Source organism: Triturus cristatus, chromosome 11 (assembly GCF_964204655.1).
Source record: "Triturus cristatus chromosome 11, aTriCri1.1, whole genome shotgun sequence".
Classification (NCBI taxonomy): domain Eukaryota; kingdom Metazoa; phylum Chordata; class Amphibia; order Caudata; family Salamandridae; genus Triturus; species Triturus cristatus.
Genome location: NC_140594.1, coordinates 578,066,195 through 578,086,461, shown reverse-complemented (window position 1 = coordinate 578,086,461; position 20,267 = coordinate 578,066,195). Strand labels below are relative to the sequence as shown.

The 20,267-nt window shown below is 43.4% G+C and overlaps 1 protein-coding gene across 4 annotated transcripts in view; it reads right to left on the bottom strand.

Annotated features, from left to right (window-relative positions):
- Positions 1-338: 338 nt before the first annotated feature.
- PHYHIP (phytanoyl-CoA 2-hydroxylase interacting protein) overlaps positions 339-20,267 on the bottom strand; it is a 335,593-nt gene continuing 315,664 nt past the window's right edge. For all 4 annotated transcript variants that reach the window (XM_085633782.1, XM_085633784.1, XM_085633785.1 and 1 more), the window contains exon 5: positions 339-3,099. In XM_085633782.1, the coding sequence (XP_085489908.1) occupies positions 2,565-3,099 (535 nt within the window). In that variant the 3' untranslated portion in view covers positions 339-2,564. The remainder of the gene's footprint in view (positions 3,100-20,267) is intronic.

Below are 20,267 nucleotides of genomic sequence, written 5' to 3'. Positions count from 1 at the left end.
TTAGAGATTCCCGAAAACAATTATTAAAGTTATTATGGTCACCATAACCACGTACTTATTAATAAAGTACTTCACCTAGTACCATTCATATTCAGGATAGAAAACAAGCCAATTATTTGTGTCAGGTTTGTGTTCTCAGGCACAGAGTCTGGAGATGAAGGTGCCACAAAATGAAATGAAAGGTGAGAAGTGTATCATCAGATCTGACTGCTGGTAAGGTAGATCTTGACCTTGGATAAAAAGAAGTATGTTGTCCTTTTCGTCACCAAACTGAGAACCTACCCTTCTGCCTTTGCCAAGAAGTAATACACGAAATAAAAAAACAGACCGAGCCATTATTTTTCAAAAGTATATTTGTTACATAAGAAGCGCAAAAACACTTCTTGTACAATTCTTAAAAACAGCAGACCAAGTATCTTTCTGTGTGTTCAAGGGTGTGTGTGTGTGGACGTGTGCCAGCGGGAAAGAGCTGGCACCGCTTTCTCCCTCCATGAGGGCATGCATAGACACTAGGACACAGGCACGAGCACAAAAAAACACTATAAAGGACAGGAGCAGAGAAAGAGTGTTTGTTCTTCACAGTGACACAAGCATTGCACATCACTCACAGTCATCGTGCAGAAGGTTTCACATCCATTGTGTTCCTGCCAGCCTTTGAATACTAATTGTATCCTCTCCCAAGGGTTACCCAACAAGACAGTTCATCTTATTTCGGGCATCAAGTGGTCGAAGAAATGGCTGGTTTACAGGTAAAACCACATATAGTTTGAACTTTCAAAGCTGTAACTGCTGGACCAATAATGCCATAAACTTTTCAGCAACGCTTTTTATCATTATGTGCTCTCCCTTATCCCCCACCAGAAAGAAACACAAAAATCCGACCTGAGATTTATCCAGACAAGAAGCTAATGCCTGTCTCCTAAATTAAGAAACTCCCAGAGCGCCCCTGATTTGTCATTACCGCTAGCCTCTATTCCTTTGCCTGTGGGATTGCCGCCCCCCTATTCTTAACCACAGAAAGTCCAGGCACACACCTATAGTGACACTAGAGACTTTGGTGTCGGGCAGGGGGGGTGAGAGAGTCCAGTAAAGGATTCGATCAGAGAAATGTAAAGAGATGCGATGAACTAGGGTGAAACTTTGGAAAGTGTTCCATACCAAGTGATGTGATCACACGTGGCAGGTAAAGGAATCATAATGGGAACAGGTAGGGCACGTTACAGCCATTGGCTATCCACATACTTCCTCCCTCCTGAAATAAGGGTTTACCCCTAGCAGCCAACACCTTAGCCACCCTCGCCTGTGTGGCTCGGCTGGATCTAATCAATATGGCTCTAAACTGCAGACCCTGTTCCAGATGGCTGGTTGTATTTAAGGATAAGACCAATCTTGGATACCAGAGTGCCAAAGTTCACCCTATAATTAAATAAATTGACCTCCTTTGTCTTCCAGAGTACCCAAGAGTTGGTAATTGTTTATAGCTGCAAAATGCACCACATAGAGAACCTAATACTCCTTGGAAGGAAGCATAGCTCACCGAAACTTGGCAGTAGGCTAAGGAAAAAGCCAGGCTGGAAGGGTCAGTTGCACTGGTAGAAGGTCTCAGCAACCATTGATGCTATGTGGCATATCCACGGGTTTTTTGCTGACTCAACATTAATGCCCGATAGGGTAAAGCAGGGGTCAGTCTGCAGAACATCATGAACATGATGTGCTGTCCAAAGGTAGAGTAAGGTTTGCTTAAACGTGACAGGTACAACCATATGCCTAGCGGTCAAGTGGCCCCAGGTCATATGAAAATAGTTTATACAGGTCTTGCCTTTTAAAAGGACTTCGTTTGAGATTTATTGGATATAATGTATTTCAAGGTCTCCTCGTACAGTGTCTTCCCAGCTTGTGGGTTCTAAAGAGGAGGTTGACATTTCAGGTTTCCAATGCCACCTCTTCAAGAAACAAAATGCAGTACCTTGCCGGTATATGTGCCTCGATTTATAGGCCTTTGTAATGTAATGCCAATATGTTAAAACCAGCTGTATAATGTGTTGCCTATTACTGACTCAACGAACTGATCCCACCTACTTCCCGTCTCATTCTAATTTCGGTAATTCTCCCTTAAATAAACTCCTGACAGGCCATATTGACCAGGATGGAGATACTTCTGCTCCAAAAATAATGTTCTCTGTTAAAGTATTAAACTGCTCTTTGGAGCTATATCTGTGCCATATCAAATGCCAAAATATTAAATAAAAGAGCCAACATCGCTTTGTATGCTGGGACCTCTATGGCCATACTTAGAATGAAAATATCAAAAGAACAAGTTAAAGAATACAAAGTGCAGTTGGCTAAAAAGCCAACTTGACGGCAGTTCATCTGACTATCAGACACAAATTTTACACAAATCACCCATTAGTCATTGAAAACATTCCATGTCTGCATCTGCATCATAGTCCTTATTCCTGTTTACAGGAATCTTTCTGGTTCATTTGCCCCATCGCTCCTGTCCTTTCCCAGAATGGTTTGTACATGTTGGGTTGCATCCTCTCCATGGGCATAGCCTCTACTCCCTAGCGCCCGACACTGATGTTGCAGGCCTTGCAGCTGGGGTCCTTCTTAGCATTGGCTGTGGACAGGCTCATGAGCTGATGCCCACTGATCTCGCCAAGCTCACCCAGAGCTAGGTCCACAGGTTCTGTGTAGATCACCTCCAACAAGACATCCTGGGCGTGGCGGTAGACCAGCTCACCATTCTCCACTGAGCAAGTCAGGAAGCGGTTGGCAGAGATGTCCAGCTGAGGTAGGCGCTCTCTGCAGAAGAGGTCGCCTGAGGAACCCTTGGGTGCCAAGACGAGAACAACATAGTGATAAGCTGTGTACATGCAGTACAGGTCAGCGAAGTAAAGGTTGCTGTTGGTGTTGAAGAGCAGTGAGGCTGGGACCTGGAAGCGGATGCGGCCATAGGGTGAGTCCTGCGGGGGCTGGCCCGTGTTGAACTCGGTGTTGCAGCTGAAGAAGATCCCATGGAGGGTGTCACTGACAGGAGAACCGTGGCTACCACTGTTATCCTTTACGGAGGGCTGCATCACGTTGCCACATTTTGTTCTGTGTGGGAGAGACAGAAATACAGACAATAAACCACTCTTAAGTTCACATCAAGCTTCTCTAGGCCAAGTGTCTGTGTGTCACTGTTGTGATAATATTGACTGTCATTTACAACCTACGCATAATAAATCGCAACTATTTGTTTAGACTTTGTTTAGGGCATATTTAGTATTATTACGGGCAGCAAGGTAATTTGCTGTGCTGAGCTGCGTTGCATGAAAGGGAGACAGCAGAAATGCTCCACATTTACCATGATATGGAACATTTCTGCTTTCTCCTTGCGATGGCGCACTGTGTGTTGCACCATAGTGGAAGGTTGCCTGCGTAACGGGCAGGATTGTTTTTGTGCAGGAAGGGATACCAATCCAAAGAGGCATATTCATCTTTCTATATGTGCTGCAGGAAGATGAAGGAATGAGAAGAAATTAAGATATTTCTCCTTGTTACACCTCTGATGGGTAGGCACACCTTTTTGGCCCAAACCGAGGTTTACAATTCTTTGTAAACCTAGGTTTGCATCAGAATACATGGGAGGATGCATGGGAACGCCCATGCTCCACCCATGTAATGCCTACTCAAACAAAAGTAACAGAAGGCAGTGCTATGCGCTGCCTTGTATTACTCTGTATTTACTAAACCACGCAAAGACACACAAAGTGGGTTTGCGTGGCTTAGTAAATGCCCCAAAAAAATTTGTGTCAAGGCTGTGCCTCAAAAGTGACCCAACCCTGATGCAAAATTGTAGTAAATCTGAATCAGTGTCTGAAAATAGAGCCTGAGTGTACTGGGACCACATTAGTTACCATACCTGATAAATATTTTGTGAGATGCCTTCAAGCCTAGAGTGCTATGACACCTATATGTGATTTATTCAGATTTGTCTTCTCGGGCCAGTGTATGTGCAACCTAAGGAATGATATAATCTGGATTGAGATTGGTGGAGTTCTATGACAGGCCTTGGCAAATTAAATAGAGACTCTCGTCTGATAAGTGGTAGAGATTGTGCTATACTAATCTCACTATGCATACAATGACTGCTTAAAAAAGAAATGCGAAATTGTGAAAAAAATAATTTGAATTGCAAGTTACCAGACTGTCTTGGGAGTCCACATCAATGACCAACAGTGAATAAATATTTTATGAGGTGCCTTCATGTTCATAGAGTCAGTGTGTAATAGTATGTGCTTAATTTGTGCCAGTAGTTGATAGTGGTAGTCACTAAAAGTAATTTTTGTAGAACGAGATTTACTTTCCATCTTCAGACTTTGGACCAGAGCAAGATGGAGAAAAAGGCAGAAAAGGGAGTATGGAAGAGAAAGATACGAAAACACTGATGAATGAAGAAAGGATGGATGAAAGAGAACCTACATGAGTGAGGAGACAGGAAGTGTAAGTTAGTGGAAGAAATAGATTTGAGGTGGAATGAGGCCTAGGAAACCTTGCCCTCCTATAATTGCAGCACAACCAGGCTCCTAAGAAAAATGTTGGGTCCTTGCACTTATTTATATATAATGCACAAGAGCATGATATTCTTGTCATCTCTAATTTCCTTATTACAGGTGACTTGTGACTAGTCACCAGATGACATTGCTGCTCAACTGTAATAAGTTACTACAGTTGATTTGTGACAACATAATAACTTCTGCCAGACCAAGCACCCAGGGTTAAAGGCAGGTAATGGAGCATAATCAGAGCTGCAGTTTAAACAAGGCAACACAAACTGGCTTTTCATTCTTCTGTTTTTTTTCACAAAGGGAACAATGATGAGCTGAAAAGCAATATTTATGGGAACATGTTTACTTTCTGCACACTAAAGATCATAAAAGGAAATATAGACTATCTCTGCATCTATCTACACATTGTGAACCCCATCATTTTTTAAATCTGACTTACATTAAACCAATTAAAATATAATTTTGCAAAAAAATAGTGACTGCTTAGGGTTGCATATAATTTTACACAAGATTCTGCTTTTATTCTTCTTTTTATTCTTTTTATTCTTTCGGCTACTATATTATATCTTTCAAATGAAAGAGCAAACAAATGATTTAAGTGGTTTGAGGGAAGGGTGGTGGTGTAACCATGTATTATAAGAAATAAAATATCCTCAGTGTACATATTAAGGATTTTGAAATTCACCAAAGAGTTTCATGACCTTCCTGCATAAAAAGAAAGGTTAAAGGGATGTCATATTTAGGTGAAAATGTCACGTGAAACATACTGTTTTAAAATAACTAAACCACTGAAATTCACCAGTTATAAGTATCTAAAGTAACTTTAACTTGTGCACACGCCTTTGACAGGCTTGTTATCAATTATGTTGTTTCAGATGTGGCAGTGATTTTATCAATGATGTCACAGAACAAGTCATGATTGATGTAATATGTGAAGTTAGAAGCATTACATGAAGAAAGTGCAAGTTATCGTTACTTTAGGACATGAGTTATAGTTATTTAGAACTATAACTGGTGAATTTCAGTAGTTTGAAAAACATTAATATGATTTTTATTCAGATTTGAAGAGTATAAGGCAGAATTATAACACAGAAAAAATATAGAGATAAACAGGCAACTTGTAATATCAGATACATTTAAAAGCAAGGATTAGCAATATCAAAAGGATGTAAAGAAAAAAGAATTCTAGGTTCACATTAATATGATAAGAAGAGTGGAAGAGAAAGATGGACATGTAAACATATATGATATAGCCTTATAGCCAGATGTAGCGGGCTATACCGGCCATTGAAAGCCCACTCTAGCGTTAAAGGCCCAAGCCGAAGGCCTTTAACAAGAGAGTGGGACTTTAATGCCGGTATAGCACAGAAATGGTGGGCTATAAGGCTGATATAACATTCCGCCACTAGAGGGCAGAGTCTTCTAACAAATAAAACCAAGGCCTCACGGCGTCCAAGGGGATTGAAATCCCCCCGGGCGCCGTGAGGCCTTTGTTCACAACAAAAGCTGTGAGGGGCAACACTGGAATGTTGGAGCTCCGGGCTTCTACCGGCCATTTAAAACCCGAAGCACTTCATTGTTTTCAATGGGGCTCCCAGCATTCCAATGTTCTAACAGAGGAAGAAAAGTAGTAAAGAAGAACCGTACAGTATTTGTTGCCATTATCAAGGAATCTTATATGCATTAAAACATTATAAATTCACAACAGATAGATATTTCTAATATATATAGGATTAGCTGATGTACTAAAAGTGACCACCAAAAAGGGAAAGAATTGAAAGGAGAAAGAGGGTAAACAACAAGAAAAGTAAGGGGAAGGGAGGGAAGAGGGAAACCAGGAACAGTGTCTCTCTTAAGCTATTTGTATGGAGAGAGTATGTAAACTAAGAGGGTCTAGCAAAAGGGGAAGTAGAGCAGGGATCTTGGAGGAAAAGATCAAGAGTTCCCCATAATTTCTTCTAAATGGTGGGATATCTAGGCCCACCAAGTTTAATGAGATACTAGAGTAAATGATTTCGAATCCAGAATGATGACTTTTAGTGCAATTGTTAAAAGGAGATCCAACAGAGCAAGATCTAGTTCATGTAGGTCCAGACTTAAGAGAGGCTGTATGAGGGCCTAATATTATTGTAAGATAATCTAGGTGGAGGTTCATTTTGAAAATATGGTTTAATTGTTTTGTTATTTGCTCCCTAAAGGGTGCAAGTAGATAACAGTTGAAACACTTGTGTTTCAAGTACCCGCAATCTTCTTTGCAGGATCAGCAGGGGTTTGAGGAAGATAATTGTAACTTATGCAGTTTACCCAGTGGCCAGTAAAGAAAAGGGATAGCAAAGAGTTTAGTCTGGTATACCGAAAGAGCGATTTTATTATTAGAGAGAGCTAAATTACATATCTTGTCCCAATGTTTCACCCCAAAAAAAGTTTGTGAACAGAGAAAGGTAGCTTGGATGACTGTTTTTGTAAGAACTTATATATATTAAAAGCCATATGTCCTTTAGCCTGCCACGCTCTGAGGACAGAAGGAAAAGAGAGGGGCACTAGATGGTCCAAATTGTTGAGTTTAACTTTGATTTTTAGGAAATCATAAAAATGTATATGTGGAAGGTCAAACTTGTGCTGAAGAGCTGGAAACAATAAGGGGCCATCATTAGAAAACAGATCGCACACGAAGCAAATACCTTTTTCAGTTGGTTTTGTTTAATTGCAATACCAAAGTGATAGGAGATTTAATTTATGGATAGGACATGTCAGATTTTTATCAATGGCGTGAAGCGCATTGATGGTATCAAGTAAAATATGTCTGGAGTATTTGACTGGAATGTAAACCATTGAGAGAAGGGTTTGAGTGTTGAAAGGAAAACAAAGATTTCCTTCCATAATGAGCCATGGAGGATATACAGGAGAATGTTGTAACAACCATTTGGCTCACTGAGACACAAGATAAACAAGTTGTACCAGTTGGGGAAGTTACATCGACCTTCCAGTTTAGTGAAACACAGTTTTTTTAGGGAGGTTCTCACTTTCTTTTGAGACCAGAAGAATTCTGTAGTAACTTTTTCAATAGAAGAGAAGGATTGAGAAAGTTACATAGGCATCATACTAGATAGAAAATTAACTAATGGTGTCACCATTATCTTGAAAGTTTCTAATCTTCACCACCAAGATATGTTCTTATGCGACCATAATGAGAGAAGATTTGTAATTTTGAGGATAGTTTGTTGTTCCTTGAAAGTGATTGATTCAGAGACTTTATTATTAAACTAAATACCCAGATACTTGATATAATTAGGTTGCCATTGGAGAACCGAGTCAGTGATGAAAGATGGCGTACAAAGCAAATTGAGAGGTAGTACTTCAGTTTTATACTTATTTAAGGAGTATCCTGCCATTGACGAGAAGGAAAGGCTAATATTTATGATAGCAGGGATTGCTAGGTCAATTTTCTCCAAAAAGATCAGAATGTCATCCACATAAGCTGCAGTTTAAAAACAATCAACCCGAAAAGAGAAGCCCTTAATATTGGGGGAGTTGAGGAGGTGAATAAGAGGATCGATTGAAATAAGAAATAGTAAAGGGGATAATAGACAACCTTGACTTGTGCCCTGTTTAGGGAAAAGAGAGCTGAAAGAGATCCATTAAATTTAAAGCAAGCACTCGGATTTGCGTTAATTGACATGGTCATTTTTATGAAAGAATCACCCAGACCACACCAGTGCAGCGTTGATTCCATGTATGACCCAGTGACTTTGTCAAATGCTTTTTCAGCCTCTAGGGCTATCACCTCTGAGAGGGAATCAGAAAGGCTAGCACTTTCAATAATATGACAAAATGCCCAGATGTTGCCACTGCCCAGTCTGCCCTTGAGAAAGCCTGCCTGAGAAGTGTGTATAATTTTAGTGATAACTGTTTCCAGATGGGAAGCCATTATCTTAGCATAGCTCTTGCCCTCCATATTAATGAGAGATATTGGCCGAATGATTTTAAGATCTAAGTGATCTTTGCCTTCTCAAGGATTTATTAAGGAGTGATCTATCACTATCTGAAATGATTGTTTGAGGAATCAATGTAAGAATTTTTAAGCACAATGCTTTAGTGGTTCGACGAGAGGGTGTATATAGTATCTCGTAAAAAATCACGAAAGACTTTCAAAATGTCATCAGAATTTGTTTTGAGATTTCAATTGGGAACTTTAATGCTAGTGATGATGGATCTATTGTTTTTTAATTTCAGATATGCCACAATGGATTTGCCGGCCCTATTGAGATAGAGAAGTTTTTTCCCTTTCAAAGCATGACCCCAAAGGTGTGTCCTTTTACTTATAGACAACGAAAAATAGTGGAGCACTTTTATGAAGAACAAAAGTTACTTACCTTTAATCTGTGGTTCTCCAGTATTGGTATCTTTCATAGATTCACATGCCTGAATCATTCCCCTTCGTCGGAGTGGGAGTCCCAGGGTACATAAAAATAGTAATATATATACATATAGAAACCATATCATAGGTAACCTAGAACCAGGAAGTAAAGTAGCCAGAAATCAAAAGGATAAAATCCTCAACTTTCATGACTCGTCTAAGTCATTATATATAGTCCAAACTACAGCCAATCAGGCGACAGCACCACCCAGAATGTTCTCCTCAGAGGCTCAGGCTCTCCGTTTTCTAACACAAGTGTGATCCAGAGTGAAAAGAGCATAGAAGAGCCTCTGAGGGGAGGTGGGTGGGTTGTATGTGAATCTGTGAAAGATACCAATACTGGAGAACCGCAGATTACAGGTAAGTAACTTTTGTTCTTCTCCAGTATTGGGGTATCTTTCATAGATTCACATGCCTGAATCAGAGTAGAGAGCAGCAACTCCATAACAATACTAGTGATATTATAATCACAACATAAGCATATGCATATCACAGGCAATATGTAATCGCAAATATAGATATTTCTATACATAGATATATATATATATATATACACATATACACACATATATATACACCAACAATCATAGAAGATCTGTATGTCATAAAATAGCAAGAGGAGCAGGGAAGAACAGAGGCTCACCTTATTTAAAAAGATTACGGAGAACCGCCTATCCCACAGACGTGTCGGCATCGCTGGCAGCTTCCAGACAGTAGTGCTTGGTAAAGGTGTGCCCGCAGGACCACATAGCAGCTCTGCAGATTTGATGAATAGGCACACCAGCAAAGAGAGCAGAAAAGGAAGAGATTGCTCTAGTAGAATGTGCTCTTGGACTTGTCTGTAATGGTCTGCCTGCATGCTGATGACAGAAATAAATTGCTGCAGAAATCTAACGAGCAATGGACTGTTTTGATATTGGGTGTCCTGTACGCATCTTTCCATAATCTATAAATAGCTGATCAGATTTCAGTATTGAATATGTCCTCTGTAAATAAAATTTGAGACACCTCTTGACATCAAGAGTATGTAAAGCCCTTTCCGCAGGTGATTGAGGATTAGGAAAGAAAGTCTTTAAAATGACTGGTTCGTTGAGATGGAAGTCCGAAGGTACTTTAGGCATAAAAATGGGGTTAGTGCGTAGCACTACCGAGTCCTTAGTGAATTGAAGGAAAGGCGGTTTAATAGTGACGGCTTGAATATCACTGACCCGCCTAGCTGACGTGAGAGCCAACAGCAGAGTCACTTTCCATGAAAGAAACTTAAAATCTGTCCTATGAATAGGTTCAAAGGGGTTTCGCATGAGTTGTGAGAGCACAACATTAAGATTCCAGGATGGAGGTGGACGGCGAATGGGAGGACACATGCTGCTGAATTACCCTAGAGGAGTACAGAGAGTTGGAACCATCCTGTCAAAATCTTGAAATAGCCGCAAAAAATATTTTAAGAGTAGAATGGGAAAGGCCTGATCTTTCCAAATGTAAAAAGAAAGGCAAAATTTGTTCCGGTTTTGCATGGAGTGGATGAATGTTGGCAGCTTGACACCACAGGCAAAATCGTTTCCATTTGAGCCTGTATGTCTTTATTGTGGAAGGCTCTCTAGCATTGGCCAAGACTTCCCTACAGTCTGAAGGAATGTTTAAGCGAGCTAATTCAAGGTGCTCAGGCGCCAGGCCGCTAAGCGCAGAGATGCAGGATCCGGGTGGCAGATCTGTCCCTTCTGAATGGATAGAAAGTTCGGTATTGGTTGCAACTGAATGGGATCGCATTCGGAGAGAAGGAGAAGTTCGGTGAACCAGAATTGGCGAGGCCACCTGGGAGCTATGAGTATTAGGTGACAAGGTTCTTTCTTCATTTTCCAGAGAACCCTGGAAACCAACGGTATCGATGGAAAAGCGTAGGCATAAGTCCGCGACCAGTTCAACGAAAACGCATTCCCGCACGATCCCTTGTGGGGAAGCCAGCTTGCGAAGAATGGGCATTTGCGGTTCTGACTGGTCGCCAACAAGTCCAGATCCGGTCGACCCCACTTCTGAAAAATACGATCCAAAGTTGGTTGATGGAGCTCCCACTCGTGATTGGAAACTGTTGACCTGCTGAGGGAATCTGCGAGGACGTTGGAAACTCCCAGGACATTGATTGCTGTTAGACTTATCCGATGTCGGATCGCCCAATCCCAAATTTGCTGGGCTTGCTGAGACAGTAAAACGGATCTTTTCCCTCCTTGTTTGTTCAAGTAATGCATACTTGTCGTGTTGTCCGTTCGGATCAACACCGATGCTCCGAGAATGATGGCGCGAAAAGACTTTAGGGCCAGGAAGATAGCTAACAACTCTAAAAGGTTGATATGCCAAGTCCGTTGTTGAGCATCTCATTTGCCGCTGACGGTGAACCCTTGCAGATGCGCTCCCCATCCTTCAAGGGAGGCGTCCGTGGTGATGACGAAACTTGGAGCTTCCACTAGAAATGAGCAGCCTGCTGTCACGTTCTTTGTGCAAGTCCACCAGTGTAAGTCTTCCCAAATCCGAGAATTGATGTGGATGTGATCGTCGAAGGATCCCGAAACCTGCAACCACTGTTTGTTGAGCTCCACTTGCAGAGGTCTCATCTTGAGACGGCAGTTGGGGACCAGGGGAATGCAGGAAGACAGCATCCCCAGAAGTGACTTGAACTGCCGGACTGAAACGTACTTTCTTGATCGCAACAGTTGGGCAAGATTGCAAACTTTCAGTTGCCTTTCGTTTGAGACACAGGCTTGTGTCAGCAGAGTGTCAATGTTGGCTCCCAAGAACGTTCTCCTTTGTGACGGGTCAAGGTGAGACTTGTCGAAATTGACAGAGAGGCCCAGAGATTAGAAAAGAGACCGACATCTCTGAGTATGGGCATTCGCCTTGATAAGGCAATTGTCTAAATAAGGAAAGATTTGAATTCCCTCCAGTCGAAGGTGAGCTGCCACCGGTGCTAAGACCTTGGTAAAGACACAGGGCGCGGAACGTAGTCCAAAAGGAAGGACTTTGAACTGGAAGTCCCTGCCAGCCACTCTGAACCTCAAGAACTTTCTGTGTCTGGGGAGAATTGGTACATGAAAATAAATGTCTTGGAGGTCGAGGGTGGTCATGTAATTCCCCGCCGTGAGGAGTTGAAGAATTTCTTGAAGAGTCAGCATCCGAAAGGATAACTTTTTTAGATATTTGTTGAGGGAGCGATGATCTAAAATGGGGCGCCATTCTCCCGATTTCTTTCTTATTAGAAAAAATCTGGAATAGAAACCGGTTCCTCTTTGCAACTGAGGAACTACCTTGATCGCTCCCTTTTGTAACATCAAATTTATTTGGGATAAAAGCTCTGTGAGGTGAGCTGGAGGTGTATTCGGAAGAAGTTTTACAAATTCTAGAACATGACCTCTGGCCACAATGTCCAAGACCCATTTGTCTGTTGTTATAGCTGACCAGTTTGAGTAAAAACGGGAGATTCTTCCTCCAACTTTTAAAGGGGTAAGCGGTAGGGCAGGTGGCAGTTGTTACTGCTTTTTAGACGTATCACGTCTGCGGTAAGAAGACTTTCTTCTGTTTTGTGAGTAAGAGGTAGTTGGTTGTTGCCTGAAGGATTGTTGACGCTGAGATGAGTAACGTTGGTTACTCTGATAGGACTGATATTGTCTTTGCTGATTATAGCCTCCTCGACCAGAGAAGGATCCACGGCCTCTAGCGCCACGAAAAGGCGGTTTCCGAAACTGAAGAGTACCGAGAGATCTTGCTGTCTCGGTATCCTTTATAATGGCCTGAAGGGCCTCATCCATATGCTGACCAAAAAGAGACTCGCCGTCAAAAGGCATGTCAATTAATTTAGCCTGAACCTCCTGGCAAAATGATGTTGCTTTTAGCCAGCCCTGTCGCCGCAGGACTGCGGCACCTGCCAGTAGTCGAAAACCTGTAGACGCAACATCCACAGCCGAATCAATAATCTCAGCCGAGATTCATTCACCCTCCTGAAGGATTTTTAGCGCCTCAGACTTAGAGGGCTCAGACAACATGTCGATGTAGGGAGGAATGTCCGACCACATCTGTCTATCATATCAACCTAAGATGGCCAGTGAATTAGCTGCACGGATGGTTGTTGCTGCCATGGTCGAAACTTTCTTTCCAATAACGTCCAGACGTTTCCGATCCCGTTCAGGAGGAGCTGACAGTGGAGAAGAGGGATTCCGCGCTCGACGTTGAGCTGCTTGGGCGATAACGGAATCTGCCTTTGGCTGACCTATCAGACATGCTGGCAAATTGTCTGGTGCCTTGTATTTCTTCTCGAGGTGGGGCAAGACCGCAGGAATAGAAGCAGGAGCTTTCATGAACTTTAGTCCTTCCTGCCAAATAAAGTCAATAATAGGAATCGACCGTATCTGCTTCCTCGGCTGATCTTTAAAATCATAAAGGAAACAATCATCCCTCTTTGTTTCCATAGGAAGGAGGAACCGTTGTGTTGCCCTCTCCATGAGAAGATGAAAACCTCCGATGTCAACTGGAGGAGAGTCAGCCGGAGTTTGTATCTGGTAGTCATCCCACTCTGTCATGAGTGATCTGTCATCCAGTTCACCTTCCTCCCTATTGTCATCCGTGGTGTGAGCGCCCTGTGAGTGATGCAAAGGTACCGGAGAATGTGGTCTGGGCAACCTCAATCCTGATGAAGATTGAGGAACAGGTGTAGGTGGTATAGAAGAAGCCGATTCAGATGGAGGGAAACGGCGATAATAATCGTCCAACATGTATTGCAGATTATTTAGAAGAGTCAAAGGCATTTGGGCCATAGGAATTGAATCTGGAGCTGAAGGAACAGTCTCCTGGCAGAAATCCTCTTCTTGATCCACATCCTGATATTTAATGAAGAGTTCGGAAGGGCTCCTGGCAGTACGAAAGCTATCACCCTCATCCGATTCTTCATCATCCTCCTCATAATCCAGCAACTGTTCAGGTAACACAAGAGGAACCTTAGAGGGAGAGGTGTGAATTGGAGAGAGAACCTCCAAGGAAGCCCCACGTCTTTGTATCAAAGAAAGCGTTGCTGTCGTCGGAGGCAACTGTGTAGACGGTGCCGTAGACGATGCAGACGATGTTGTTGGCGTAGACGAAGACCAAACCTGTAGAGCCGTGCATAAAGACAGTTGTAGCGTCGACGAGGCAATCGTCGATGAGGCGGACGACGATGAAGTGATCGTCAATGAGACAAACCTCGACGATGAGGTGGCTGTCGACGAGGCGGCCGTCGATGAGGTAGCCGTCGACGAGGCTCTTTTCATTTTCGTCGTCGCTGGTAGATCTCACCTCCTTCGTCAACGAGACTGACTTCACGGAGACGGATTCCAGCGCCGACGGCGATGATGCCGACAACATTAGAATCTGCGGCTTCGGCGATGAGAAAGTAGTAGTCGACGTCGTAGTCACGCCGACGGTAGGCTTCGTCGACGAAGACATCATCGTCGAGCTCGTCGACGAGAGACCCCGTTTCTGAGGTAAATCTCTGTCAGAAACTTGTTTTGAAGCCTGAGACTTCACAGTCTTTCTCGGGGCGTAGAAGGAAGAGTTTTACTCTTAGAAGGTGGCGGAGCCTTTTTTGAAGTAGAAGGCAGCTCAGCACTCATAGAAGTGTGCTGTTTTTTCGACACCTTAGCCCCAGGAGAAGATAAATCCGTGTCAGCTGACCTCTTCCTAGAGGAAGTAGTCTGGACAGAGGCAATACTCCCAACTTCAGATAAAGGATTGTCCTGATCTTTAATCTTCTGTAGCCACAGAAGTAGGCGCCCTTCTCTGTCCCTCAGAGTCTTTTGTGGGAAGGTTCTGCAGATCTTGCAGTCTCTCACCTGGTGGTCAGGATACAAGCAGTAAATGCACTTCTTGTGGGATCTTCTGAAAACAGCCTGACCTTCCCACAAGATTCACAAGGTCGAAAGAGAGATTTCTTTGAAGAAGACATCATAAAATGAAGAATTTCTGAAGAAACCAGAGAAATACTGAGCAGAGCTCAGGGAGACTCCCTTCACACGATGTGCGGTAGAAATTCTGAGAGCCTGAGCCTCTGAGGAGAACATTCTGGGTGGTGCTGTCGCCTGATTAGCTGTAGTTTGGACTATATATAATGACTTGGACGAGTCATGAAAGTCGAGGATTTTTTCCTTTTGTTTTCTGGCTACTTTACTTCCTGGTTCTAGGTTACCTATGATGTAGTTTCCATATGTATATATATTTCTATTTTCATGTACCGTGGGACTCCTACACGACGGGGAATGATTCAGGCATGTGAATCTATGAAAGATACCCCAATACTGGAGAAGTATGCAATATCAGGTGTGTTGGTCTAGATACAAGTCATAAAAGATTTCTAAATATTTATTATGACATCTCAATTGTACATTCACAAAACCAGAAACTTCTGAGTGTCGTAGTAGAAAAAGCTTTTTACTTATTGAATGGTTTCACATAAGAATACATACAATCTCACCACTATGGTTACATCTTTTTATAAAAGCTACAAATGTGTTGAATGTGTAGCTCCTTCTGCCTACACGTGTTTAGTTCCTACACTGGGACTTTTACAAGGCTGATGATGCATAAAAAGATAAGACATGAATTTAAAGCAGTCCATTTATTGAAGCAATTTAAATTCTGAAAATTGTTAAAATCATTCCATCACACCCAGTAGTGTGTTTCCAGATGTCACCACAACATTTTTTAATGCCCAGTGAGAAAAGATTTAAAGAGTGAAAAAGACACAGTGCCCATGTGTAAGATACAAAAGTCACCACCTAGACCAAATAATCAACTGTGAATATGCAATACAGTTGTGAAGAGATTGATAAACTTCCAAGGTATAAGATGTTTGGACAGTAACGAGCTATGCAGTATGTCTTAGGCAGGTTCTCCTAAAGATGTGGAAAAAGTCCTTATACCAAATAAAAGCGCCCTTAATTAAGAAATGATAAGCGCCAGTGTTGGCCGAAAAAATGATAGAGCCGCAAGATGGGTTATATTATCTATATCTAATCAGATCCATTATTAATGCTATTCATTCAAAGTTGAGCACAGTTGAGCCCATGTCTATGAGTCTTCTAATACGTTGACCCAGTTACAAAGAAAGTCCCTATTTAAAACAGTGACACAACATAGTATGTAAATATGTTTATTTATGTAGAAAATTGGCCAAAAAATCATAAAGGATGAAAATGGACGAATATTATGCCCCCAGCTCAAGTAATTATTTACTTATACCTACTTTTCCAATTAATAAGTGAGTTATAGTTCATCCAACAAGTAACATAGGAAAATAAGTTGCATCTGTCCCGTATCTAAGGCGCATGAAGTCCAATCCCAGAAATATATGGCTGCCGAATACCTGCCCCTGTGCTGGGGTAATGGAATAATATTTTAAGTTCCTTTATTGGTAAAGGACCTTGATAAGCCCTTTATTTAGATATCTGAATTTTCTAAAGAGATTTTCTTAGTTATCAATTTCTTTAGATCGAGAACCAACAGAGCAGTTTATCTCTTTATTCTTTCATGCCATACGTTTGATAATGTACCCATTAATTATGCATTTTAAGGCATCCCAGAGGGTTATGGAGTAGGAGACCAAACCTGAGTTCTCCTGTAAGAAAAGATCGATCTCATGGGCTAAATACTGTTGCTGAAATGGATCGTCGATGATTTCATTATTCAAATCCATACCTTGATTTTTAGACGAGATGGGGCGCTTAGGAGAGAAATAGTTATGGCTGCATGATCTGAAATATATATGGATTCAATTGACGAAGACAACTGATTCTGTAAAAGAGAGGAGTCGGCTAAAAGATACTCAGTTCTTGAGTAACTCTGATGGAGTTGGAAAAAAAAAGGAAAATCACAACCCGAGGGAATGGGAATCCTCCAGGTGTCCTGAAGACGTAAGGCGGAGCAGAACTAGTGCATGGCTTTGTGCGATTTTGGGGTCAGAATTTGGAAGCTGAATCTCTGTCAATAATTGGGTTCATTGGTAAGTTGAAATCTCCTCAACCGATGATAAGGCCCAAGGGGGTAAGAAGTGCTAATTTGGTAGTGGGGATGATCAAAATTGAGCAGTGTCCCCATTGGAAGCACAGATATTAATTGCATAGACTTCAATGGCAACACATTGTAATATAGTAATTAACCAGCTGCCCTTGTTATCTTGTTCAGCAGATATATTGGAAAGCCCCAAATTTCTCAAATTAGCGTAATGACTCAGTTTTTTTGGGATACAGTCTCCGAACATGTCATTCATTTATCCTCCTGCAACGCATTGAGAGGGCCTGTTTATAGCCAATGTTTGGTTCTTGGACAAATATTGTGCCTCCGACTAGATTATGATACAAGCAACAAAAATGGTACAATCGGACAATATCTAGGCAAGGGATACCCCAAACTAATTTAGTATATCTTGATCCTACACAAGTGATCAAAAATAACCTCCAAATCTGATGGGAAGGAGTTAAGTATAATTTCCAAAAATAAGTGAAGAGCCGATTGCGGCTACGTGTGCAGACAAGGTCGGGCCCCGCCCGGAGTGAGGAGGGGCCCCGCCGAAAGGGAAAAGCAGACTCTGTGAGGATATGTACAGCGCGGATCGGACGTGGCCTGAGGCAGGCAGGGACCGGTATTAAAAGTGAAAGTGGTGCTGCTACAGTGAACAGAGGAGCAGCGAGGTGGGATGAGCACGCCAGTGAGGCACTGTGAGGCCAACATTCAGGATCACGTATATCTAGGGGCTGCAACCGGCACGAACCTGAAAGATCTGGCGGGGGGGCCTCGGACACAGTAACCTGTTCATGTTTTGCCGGCAGATCGGTGGCCCACGCAGGAAGTGTTAATGCCGCCTGGTGATTTGTGCTGAAGCCATAATCAAGCTGGGGTTGCGGAGTGGTTGGATCCACCCCAGTTCTGGTCCTGCCACCATTGTTAACCAGAGAGTCTCCAGGAGAAGACGGACACCACTAAGAACTATAATACCCAGCAGCTACAGGCAGTAGGGAAAGCCGAAAGGCCTTGGGCGTCTGGGCCCGCGCAGTCAGGCAGCGGCTACTACCTCCTGCCTAGAGACAGCCTCCTGGACGGCACTGGGTCCTCCTATCATGGGCGGTAAGGGCCAGCACGTACCGCAGCAAAGCAAGCTGGAAAAATATGCCTACCGAGGTGACCTGACCACTGATACGGAGACACAAAAGAGTAACAATGACAGTGTTTGGTCCAAGGCATCCAAGGAAGTAACTTTACAGGATATAATGGTCACGCTGACCCAAATGCAGGCCTTGTGGGATCTATATCCACGGATATCTCCCTGATGTGGGCGGACATTTCCAAAATAAGTAAGTAGAGTACACCACGGTGACACTCTCATCGGATACAGCAGTGCTGCAGCGTCAAGTTAAAAAACTGGAGCAGGTCCAAAGGCAGATGGAAGCCAAACTGAACGACCAAGACGGGCGCTCTAGGTGTAACAACGTTCGCCTGGTGGGAGTGCCGGAAAGCGTAAGAGGACCGGGCCTTGACCTATTAGTTGAAAACTTGATCAAGACCAAGCTGCAGCCCTGAGGACTGTCTAATTTCTTTTCAGTGGAGCATGCGCACCGGGTACCCAGCGGGCGGCCGCGACCGGGTGCGCCACCCAGACCTATTCTAGCCCGGTTTTTCAACTTCAGGGACCGCAACGCAATCCTGTAGGTGGCCCGAGTGGCGCCTCCCTTTCGGACAGACAGCAGTACAGTGATGTTGTTCCCAGATTACACAGCGGTGGTTGCGAAGCAAAGAAGAGACTATACTGACGTTAAGAAAGAACTGCATAGTCGAGACCTGAAATACGCCATGCTCTTCCCGGCCATGTTGAGAGTAGAGGCGGACGGAAAGACGTGGTTCTTTACATCCCCGCAGGAGGCCCAGGAGTGGCTTGAGGGATGGAGAAAGCCTGGAGGGACCAACCGGCAAGGACGCAGAAATAGACGGATGTCCGGGGGATCTGGTGCATCGGAGGTGCAGACCACGGCGGCAGAGGCGGAAAGGGCATCGCCACACAGGTTGGAGAGCTTAGACTGTAACGGATACTGTTCAAGATATAGACTTCTGCCTGGATTGTTGCCGGGGAAGATGGGGCCTGCGTGGATTAATGATGGGGGTACAGAAAGGGAGAAGAAATAAACTTGGCAAAGTTTGATGCGTAAGGCTGCAATTCGATCTACGTAATGCCGGGACTGACAGTTATTGCATGGAGTGATCACCGACAGGCAGGCAAGATTGATCTAAGGGAGAGACCCGAAGCGGTCGGTCGTAGCTCTCCCCCTACATGCAAGTACATGGTTTTGGGAATAAAGCACTCTGCTAATTTGGGGAGGCGGGTAGTTCATAGTCCGCTAGGCAGGGAAGCAGGGAGGTGGAAGGGGGACAGGGTTCATTTCAGGGGGTTAAAGTTAGAGTTTGTTTTGAAGCACATTTCACAAATAGATCGCACTCATCCCCAGGACAAGACGCGTCCAATTCCTGGGCTTTGGTTAAAAAGTATACAGTGCCTGAGAAACCAGGACACTATGAACCCAGGATGACAGTAACGGCACTACATAGCCCATGTACCCCGGAGCATATGCTGCACACCATGTCGCAGGTGGTCCCCCTGACACTGGTTACCTGGAACGTCCATGGTTTGGGGGACAAAAGAAAACGAGGTTTGGTCCTGCGTTGTTTAAAACGGTGTGCTTCCGACGTGGCCTTATTGCAGGAGACGCATCTAGCTGGTACCACCTGCAAAGCAATGGATCGATTGGGTTTTAAAATGGTTGCGCACTCGGAGTTCACCTCCGGCTCAAGAGGGGTGGGTATCCTAATTAAAAAACAGTCTTCACTGATAGTCCATCGAACAAAAACGGACAAATGTGGCCTCTTTGCGGCCATATCTGGTCAATGGGAGGGGAGGGTTATCAACATTGTGTCGGTTTACATTCCTCCGGCCCTTCAAGCTGTATCACTCCCAGCACTTTGTGAATTCTTGCTAGATCTGCCAGAGGGGGAACTATTGATTGGGGGGGGGACTTTAATGACACCGTCGATGCAGCCATAGACCGATATCCAGCTAGAACACAAGCACGTGGGGTCTCCCAAGTGGGGGGTTTTATAGAGGCACTGGGACTCACTGACACATGGAGATACCGGCACCCCGATGTGCGTCAATTCACTTTTCATTCAGGAGTCCACAATAGTCTCTCTAGGATAGATTATTTTTTTGCCTCCACTGAATGTCTAAGAAATGTGGCAAC